Here is a 10010-nt window from a genome sequence, read left to right as displayed (position 1 = left end):
TGTGGTTAATGGACTCAAACATTAGTGCAGTGCAATCCCTCCCCTGCCTGCCCAGGCTTTTGTTTACATAACTGCTAGGCCTTCCCTCCCTCCCTCCCTCCCTCCCTCCCGACTAAATATGGACGTCTGATTTACAGTGAACAAGAGGCATGACAGATCACCCCCTCCCCCTCCCCTTGCCAGAGCATAGCACTGGTCCACTTCAAACTATGCTCCATAATAACTTCCTCTCTCAATTTCTCTGAGTATAAACATTAACCCTGCTCAACTTAACATTACTCTGGTCTAAGTCCCAGCGCTATTGCGAAGTCCAAAAATCCATTTTGCCTTTCACATGCTCACAAGTCTACCAGGAAAAGTCACATGAAGGGCCCGCGACTATAAAAAAGTCAGGGTAGATAAAATGATAAAGAGCATGGGCCCTGTCACGATGGCTCTCTCTATCTGTGACTAGAGTACTCGCTTCCCTGGGGGGCTTTGTTTATCAGGAGGAAAAGAGAAAAGGTTTTCCTGCGATCTTACGACTTGCAGCTGAGCACCGCGCTCCCCAGAATAACCTAGGAGTCAGAACATCTGACGCAGGAGGAACCTATGACAGCCAGCCGGGTAGAGGCTAAGACAGTGTTGCCTTTTAAAAACAGGCTTTTTTGGTTCTCTTGCAACTGTCAACGAGTGTCCTTATTAAAGAACACCAATCCTTAACAATGGGACGGTGGTGAAAAGAGCTACTCGACCCCTTTAGGAGAGACTGACGCACCACTTTCTAACAGCCACAAACAACCATCTCAGGGTAAATGATTAAATGTCTGAACCAACCTGCTGTTCTAAAGTTATTTCTTAAATAAGAGTAACATTTCAAGTTAGCCTTCGACAGATCACCAAGGTTCGTTTKAAGAAAATATTGAATAGAGCTCAATTGAAATGCTTTTGTTGCGTCAAAAGGACTTGTTTTTTTAGCTGAAGTTGATTTTGGCTTGCAATTCAGACAATGCTAAAGTGGGCACAAATTAACCCAATTTTTGGGGAGGATAATCAACGCTAATATTAGCCAGTGAAAGCATCATTTTGGGTTGCAGTCACCCCTGGCCCCTGGACTACTTCCAAGAAAATATAATGAAAATGTTATATTTGGGCAAACTATCCCTTTAAACACAGCTGTTTTTCAGTGTTAACCAGACCAAAATGACCTGACCATATACAGGGATATTAGCAGGACATGCATGATGGCATATTTTTGCTTTCGAAAGGAAGCAGCGTCTTGTAATGCTCCCCATGAGAACAAGCATGAGGACGATGACTGGAGATCTCAGCAGTTAGGTCAACATAAAGGCTAGAAATAACCACAATCCATACAGTTAAGAGGAATGCACAGTGCCAACTGTTAAGAGTACTACACTCTTAACGCCCAGTTCTAAAGGTTTGACGTTAACAGGATTGATCAAGTTTTGTTTAGATTCCATTGAACTACATACTAGTTTGAGAGTGTATCGTAGCTACCAACCCAGGCACTTCAATTCCCTTGGCACTGCATTAAAACTGCACTTGCAACTTAACATGCAAGCACATGGCCGTCTTGCCAGACAATATGGCCACAGTGAGAAGCATATAAAGACTGTGAGGCACTGTTGTCAATGCTGAGTGTTTTTAATGTTTTGTATACTCAGTGTATATTATTATGATTTTTATTTTGGGGCTTTGGGGGCCTCCTAGTGGTCTGGGGCCCTAAGTGACCACTTATGTCGCTTATGCCTGGAGCTGGCCCTGTAATTTACATTTAATTTCTGTAGTTGCAGTTGCAGAGCTGTCATAGATCATTATTGGGAAAATGTCGTTCCATTGAATGAGGAAGACATGTCAAGAATAAAGTTGATATTTCTATAGCTTGTTCATACCAGACCTTCAACAGAGCCAAGCAATGTCCTTAATTATTCAGTAGGGCTCTTTCATGTGCATATTGCATCCAATAATATGCTATCGGGAGTCAGCAAGGACTTGTATTAGGACCATTTTACTATTTCAAAGTATCAAAATATTGTAATTTATTTTTAGGTTGAGGCAAGCATAGCACGAAAGATATAGAAAGCACTACTCCAACTGAGAGGATCTAAACGTCTAAATATAGCCCACCTTCATCTGCTACCTTTCCCACTCACTCTGCACCACACCACAGGGAGAAGAGGCTTGGAAAGCCCCAGCATTCCAAACAAACAACCAGACTAACAAAGACCTATGAGGAAAGAGTCATAAATTGGTTTGGAATTGGGCCCAAGAGCAACAACAAAAAACATTTCACTTACTGGAGAGCCCTGGAAAAACAGCCGGTGATGGTTTCCAGGCTCCTAGTGAAGTGGAGGCCGAGCGAGGAGGACTTGGAGASGGGCTGTGCTTGTTCTGCGCTCTTTCTGACGTCCTGGGTGGAGTGTCAGCTGGACAGAAGGGGGAGTTGCAGTCTCCCAGAGAAGAGGCTTTTGACAGTACAGGTGAGGTCAGGCTTGAGTATGGGTTCCATGGAGTCCTCCTCTGAATGTTCTTCATGCAGGTTAAGCATTTTCCCACTGGTCCTGGATGGGAGTGAAAAACACATTAGAACACTAGCAGTGGCCACCTAAGGCCTGAGATTGCGACTCTGTGGACAAAACTTATATCTGACTGTTTGTTAACATTTTTGGGGTTGTTTGGTGTTTGTCCACCCGTCAAGCTCAATATGCCTACATCACAATGCCAACATTTAATATACGTTTCCTCAATGTAAAATATGACCGTCTCAGAAACTCAAATGGAATCTCTTAATAAAACGGTTTTCCATTTTCAAAAGGTGCCACAACATAACAATAACAAAAAATACAAAATGTTTTATATACCAAAATACCTTCAAACCAAATGTATTCCTTTACTCCGCTATTTGGAAATAAACCTAACAAATCTATAGAATCAAACACAAGACAATAAATGTCTGTATGTTGTACTTAATTTGAAGACTGGGAGAACGATGACAACAKTAGATAAGAAACTCTAAATTGGTCTACAAAGACTTTGGTGTTTTCATGAGAATGTTGGAAATGTGATGAAATCTTAAAATCTTCAAAGCCATCTAAGCTCTGTTTCTTGGAAATGGGCTCTATTCCTTTGCCTGGCTACCTGCCAACCTGCCAACCTGGTCTCAGAGCATTTAGTATTATTCTGTATGTAAATTCGCAGTCCCTCCATTTCGTATGATATGTTACGAATTACAATTCTTATGATATGTTATGAATTTGCAAAACCAAATATGTTACGAATTTGCGAAATACATGATATGTTACGAATTCCAATTTGTTGTGGCTAACAATAGCTAGGTGACTATTTGGCTAATGCTAACGTTAGCTAGCTGGCTAGCATTAGCTAGGCTAGGAGTTAGGGGTTAGGACCCCAAGGAGTGCATGTTTTGTTTTTTGCCYTAACACTACACAGCTGATTCAAATGATCAAAGCTTGATGATTAGTTGATTATTTTAATCAGTTGTGTAGTGCTAGGGCAAAAACAAAAACGTGCACCCCTTGGGGTCCCGAGGACTGTTTGGGAAACACTGGGTTATGGTTAAGGTTAGGATTAATGTTAGGAGTTAGGTTACATGGCTAAATGGTTAAGGTTAGGGTTAGGGTTAACTGAAAGGGTTACAGTTAGGGTTAGGGTTAGAGGAAGGAGAAGGGTTAGTTTACATGCTAAGTAGTTGCAAAGTTGCTGATTGGCTAAAATTCTCAAGTTGTCCGACCAACCACCCTCCTTTCGTTTTTGTCTTAAGTAAGCTACTGTCTTATGTAACCATACCAAACGTGACATATCATACTAATTTGAATGTACTGAATTTACATGTATTATGTTACGTCTTGTCTGTGAGACCAGACTGCAACCACCCAGACTTATGGCACGCCCACTGACAGCAGTGGAAGAATACATGCCGCGTTCAAAACAACTGGGTACTCGGAACTCGGAACTGGGAAATCTCCAACTTCCGACTTCAGTGAGTTCAAGTCAACTGGGAACTCTGACAAAACGAACTCTGACAAAAAAAAATGGTTTTGAACATTAATCCAACTGGAGCGCCGACTTTTCAACCTGACGATCACTGACGTCCTGATTTGATCTCAGGTTTTTTTTCAGAGTTCCCAGTTGTCTTGAAAGCACCATTAGTGTGAGTCACCCGGCCGTTCCTGGGACTGTATCACCTTTAGCACAATTTTCCAGGTCACTGTTTTGAAACTAGGTCTGTCTTTCAGGCCATCTCTTAATAAAGCTTCAGACGGTTGAAGCAAACAAAACCCCTTCAATCCCATGACTTCATTTTCCATCTATGACAGAATGGTACCTTGCCATAAACAATAACAACAATAGCAGGAAAGCTATCTATGCTAATACACTCACTATTGTCATATTTATAAGACCACTGAATACATTGCCATAAAATACCTGAAATACCTGAAATGTTGTACTCTTGTACAAGAGAAATCGTATTAAAGTGAATATACMCTGAGTGTACAAAACATTACAAAACACCTGCTCTTTCCATGACATGGGCTGACCAGGTGAATACAGGGGAAAGCTATGATCCCTTAATGATGTCACTTGTTAAATCCACTTCAATCAGTGTAGATGAAGGGGAGGAGACAGGTTAAAGAAGGATTTTTAAGCCTTAAGACAATTAAGATATGGATTGTGTATGTGTGCCATTCAGAGAGTGAATAGGCAAGACAAAAGATTTAAGTGCCTTTGAACAGTGTATGGTAGTAGGTGCCAAGTGCACCGGTTTGAGTCAAGAACTGCAACACTGCTGAGTTTTTCATGCTCGACAGTTTCCTGTGCGTTTGAAAAATAGTCCACCACCCAAAGGCCATCCAGCAAACTTGACACAACTGTGGGAAGCATTGGASTCAACATGGGCCAGCATCCCTGTGAAACGCTTCCGACCTAGTAGAATCCATGCCCCGACGAATTGAGGCTGYTCTGAGGGCAAAATCAGGTGCGCCTCAATATTAAGAAGGTGTTTCTAATGTTTTATACACTCAGTGAACTGTATATTATTTCACTACAGAGTTTAACATAAACACATTTCCATCCTCAATTAAGTATTGATCTTAGTACAGTACGCACATTTTATTTGAACTCGTCTATAGCACTCAGTATGACATAATTTCCTCCTACCCACCTAACACAATGTTGTGGAAAAAATGACTGTGCCCGCCGTCAAATCTAAGTTCGGTTTTGGTTGAAAGTTGAAAAGACAACTTTTTCAGGTCATTGAAAATACATATTTCTCAGGTTGTGGAAAAGATGTATATTTCACGTCGCTGAAAAGACGACAATACAAAGATGTCCGTCTACGTTCGGTTTTGGTTGAAAGTGAAGGTTGAAAATACCTATTTTTTTTGGTCATTGTTTCAACGACTTGAAAACGACTTCATTTCAATGTGCTTACAGCCTATACACATGGTACACAGAATTGATCTATGAACAATTTTATTAGCAATCATACATCACTCCAGTATTTACACACAGTATTTCTTTACAACAAGTGCTTATTGTCTTTATTCCACAGTAATTGGACTAAAACCATGCAGTCTCGTAATAACCCACTGGGCAAGAACTGGTTGAATGAACATTGCTTTCACGTAATTTCAACAAAATAAATCTATGTGATGAAGTTGAATCAACATGGAACACTGATTGGATTTGCAAAATGTCATCAAAGTAAGGGAATTACGTATTTATTTCACTCAACTTTGAACCTAAATCCTATATCATGGTGAAATGTTTTGTTGAATTCACCATTAGTTGACAACTCAACCAAATATAAATCAAAACTCGACGTTGAACTGTCGTCTGTGCCCAGTGGGAACTGACTCAGTAGATGTCATTTAAAGGTATAACAATCCAATGGGAATCTCTGTTGTGTTAAACTGAAAAACCTTGATGAAGAGTCTTTCTTCATGCTTACCACAGGTCCTACACGATGAGCCAAGCTTTGAAACAGTCCCACAGAAATGATTTGAGTACCATGATGTCATAGATCTTTTATAATATCCATAAAGACATTGGTCTGAACTGGCCTTTCGCACTCCATTGCAACCGGTCTGTGTTCGTTCACTCTCCTTCACAAAAAGATGATTCATAGATCGAAACATGCATGTCAACCTGTGATGTGGCCAATAATTGGATTTGAAGTGTACAAAGGGAAGAGTTCAGGGAGCATTCCAGTTCAACTGCAGAGCAAGAGATCAGAATAGAGATGCTGGTTTGAAATAGATACTTGTCTATCTCCACAATCCTCAGCTAGACCTACTAGTTTGGCAGGCCTGGGAGGGTTCGAATTCATACGTCACATTATATTATCCACTGCTTATCCACTGAGCAGATGAACTGATGAAATGTTGATGAAATGCTGATGAAATGTTGACCCCATCTGAATTTGACTTTGAAAAGCTTCCAATACTGTAATAAAAAGCAGTTTGTTCCGAAAAAGCAGAAAATTACCCTCGCCAACGTTAAAAATCACCAGGTCTGCCTGCAAGGTAGGCTATCCTTATGCCTATGCCAGTAGGTATCTCAGGTTACATGTAGTAGCATCATGTGCTACACTTCCACATCAAATGTATGTCGTAGTGGTGTCATGCCCATAGGGGGTACATTGACATGTGCCCCCTCAGATTTGTCCTGTTTAAAAAAAAAAACTGCAAAACTATTATTTCTTCACATTTTAAGTGCAGTAATGTGCACACTAGGTGTAATAATATAGTTTAAAAAATATATATAGATATATATATACAGTACCAGTCAAAAGTTTGGACACCTACCCTTTCCAGGGTTGTTCTTTATTTTTACCATTTTCTACATTATAGAATAATAGTGAAGACATCAAAACTATGAAATAACACATATGGAATCATGTAGTAACCAAAAAAGTGTTAAACAACAAAATATATGTTATATTTGAGCTACTTCAAAGTAGCAACCCTTTGCCTTTATGACAGCTTTGCACATTCTTTAGCATTGGGTTAAATCTGGGTCACGCAGTGTTTCTTGTTAGTCTTAAACAAATTTACTTTGAAACAAAAGTATACACCTCACACACATGGTTATGGGCTTAAACAAAACACGACACCTGTATCATGTCAGATATAGAGTTCAAATGTATTTGATTTGGAGTTTGCATCCCATATATTACACTTAATATACATGACAGATGACTGAAATGGAACAAATCCGTTTGACATAGAAACACCCGTTTTTAAAATACATTTGAAATAATTATAAAAAATATGAATAACATTCCACCTATGAGGCCATTAAAAGGCAATTTGTCCAATGACTGCAGAAAAGGGCTACACATGTTCAATTGCTTTAATTAGCTTATTCTCTCACTGCCCTGAGTTTCAGACAAGGGTTTACCCATCTTGAAATTGAGAACATTTCCAAGAACAAATCCAATAACTTTATTTTCAAGAATCAAATGTCTTCTTAACTTCGTGCTTAAGGAGAAACATAAGAAATAACGCAATAACATTTCAAACAACCTTTTTGAGGAATAGCAACTTTTCTTAACTTTCTTCATAAGTCTATAGTTAAGGAAGAATATGGCAGTTAAGAAATTTCTTCTTAAGAAAGTTTTGTGAATCTGGGCCCTGGAGTTTGTTGTTACAATGCAATTATAAACATACATTTTGTTTGGAGATTAACATTATCTTTGACCAGTTGCAGCTACAGTATTGGATTGATTCATTTGACATACTGTATTATAAGGCATTTATTCAACTTCAATATAAACCTAAGAAACCTACAGGCATATTATAAATAACATTCGATATTAACACATTCAAACCATACCAGTAAAGAAATCGGTTGAAATTAAAAGACATCATTTAAATAAAAGATTATCAAGATTTTAGAACTCTTTTAAGATGCTTGAAAAAGCTATTCCTATCAATAAAATACAGGATTGTTAAATAACACAAGAGGAGTAATTCATGTCACCTACTAGACATATATTAGCCTATGCCTATTACACAAGAATGATATGTGTAACCTTCTGCACATCAGTCATTACTTAAACAGGTTTGACTGGGTAAACAACATAGATTATATTATAGTAGGAGAAGTAAACTGTGGCACACCTGAAACAAGTCTCACTCTCATTAATAGGTTGGTAGATTAGCAACTGAGTTGACCGGGACATTGCCTTCGTATACTAATCAACTAGACACTAAATACACCAACAACCAGACAACGCTTTAGGCTATAGTGGAAATGCATGCACTATACAGTACATGTGGTATGCATTGTCTGGGTGCCACATTTTTCACCACAGTTTAGTATAAAACTGTTGAAATAGGTAGTGCTTTTAAGGCACACATGATAAGGAATGTTGCCATGGTCATGGTCAGTGACATTGACATCGAATTCAAGTCCGGCGATGCTCCCAAAAATGCAATGTTAGAGCTTCTCTTTCAACTGTTTGGTTGCTGACCCTGACACTTCCAGTTCTGGCTCATTCAACTCAGTGACATCTCCAGTGCTTCCTTCAACGTTGTCTCCTGGAACAACAGAGACGATACTATTACTGTTAAAGAACATCTGAATCATTGACGGTGTAATGTTGAATAGACAAAAACAAAATGGCGTCAGAGCAGCTCTTACGGTGTTTGAGGTAGGAGAGGTAGGTGTCCCACCCCAGGGTGATGACATTGACATAGAGGACACGGAACTTAGGAGGCAAGAAGTAGAAGTTGATCATCTGTGCCGCGGGCCAAACACACCAGTCCGCCTTGAATGAAAAGGAGCACAAACAAACTCTGAGAACTAGGAGCATCAACCGGGACAGCAATATTCAGTACAATAGGCTTGGGTTTCTTAATCAAACTGTTCCTCATACTCTTAGCCAAACTGTTCCACTAACCTTGTAGAACTCCCAGAACTTTTCTTTGAATTCCTCTAACCCCTCAGATAGACTGTGGCCCTCCATCTTTCCCATACCTGGAGAAAGAAAGGGACAATAAAGAAGAAATACATAAAGAAAAACACTTTGTATTTTTTTGCCCTGACAATTCCCATTCTCTGCAAACAGTCCAAGTACACATTGATTTCAGTATACTGAAATATTGACTTCTTGAAAAAACACATCAATATCTCACCAATGAAATACCATGCTCCCATGGTCGGTGATGCAATCAGTTGATCAGTGAGGACTTTCTTCGTGACAGCAGGTAAAGCATTGCCAAGAAAGAACTTGTCCAGCCACTGGTACCAGTAGTGCATGAAGGGCCCCATTGAGCATCCCACTGCAAACATGCAACCTGCAGAGGGTAGCAGTAACACAGCTAAATGAAACGTTCTTTGCAGTTAGTGAAACCCATAACTACTGTATAGGATGTTGGAAAACATAATAAGCAAAAATTATGTCAACATAAAGCATATCATTATACCTATTGTTTGGAATATTATAGTTGAAGTTCATTGTGTATGCTTTTGCATTTTTATTTCGGCTAGGCTACTTTATGACTATGATTGGCTCTCTTGCCCCTAGCACATGGTTAATTTCGCTTCAGAACTTATTTCATACAAGGTGGAAATTGGGCTCCTTATCGGCTGCTGTCCTTGGTCGTGGACCTTACCTGTTCGCGTCCAGTCACGTGCCTTCTCGGGGACCCTCCGTCTCTCCCTGGTTTGCTGAATGATGTCGCCGGCGGCAAGCATACACCCGCAGCTCACAGTATTCGTTACAATTAGAAACCTGCCTTTGAAAAGCGGCTTCCAATAACCAGCAATCTTGAAGAGAAATGCTCTGCTCGACTGAGGAATCATGATTCTTATTCTAAACGACGTAAATCCAATTTAACTGGTCCACTACGGCACTATAAAAGGTTCAATATCGTATATATATTTTTTGCAGTACTATCGAAGAGTGCTGCTATCCATACTTATATAGGCTGCTATATCAGTTTATTTCATCAGGTCCCCTGACTAGGCCTACCTGCCCTTGC

The 10010-nt window shown here is 39.7% G+C and overlaps 1 protein-coding gene across 1 annotated transcript; it reads right to left on the bottom strand.

The window, feature by feature from the left end:
• Positions 1–7781: 7781 nt before the first annotated feature.
• Positions 7782–10010, bottom strand: mpv17l2 (MPV17 mitochondrial inner membrane protein like 2). Its single transcript, XM_023977350.2, has 5 exons — positions 9642–10010; positions 9162–9323; positions 8927–9003; positions 8668–8794; positions 7782–8564 (listed from the first exon to the last, which is right to left on the bottom strand). Exons 1-5 carry the CDS (start codon positions 9829–9831, stop codon positions 8464–8466), a joined length of 657 nt encoding a protein of 218 aa, XP_023833118.1. The 5' UTR covers positions 9832–10010; the 3' UTR covers positions 7782–8463.

This window comes from Salvelinus sp. IW2-2015, linkage group LG32 (genome assembly GCF_002910315.2).
Source record: "Salvelinus sp. IW2-2015 linkage group LG32, ASM291031v2, whole genome shotgun sequence".
Classification (NCBI taxonomy): domain Eukaryota; kingdom Metazoa; phylum Chordata; class Actinopteri; order Salmoniformes; family Salmonidae; genus Salvelinus; species Salvelinus sp. IW2-2015.
The sequence above is the reverse complement of the archived record's forward strand: the minus strand, read 5'-3'. Positions and strand labels throughout refer to the sequence as shown.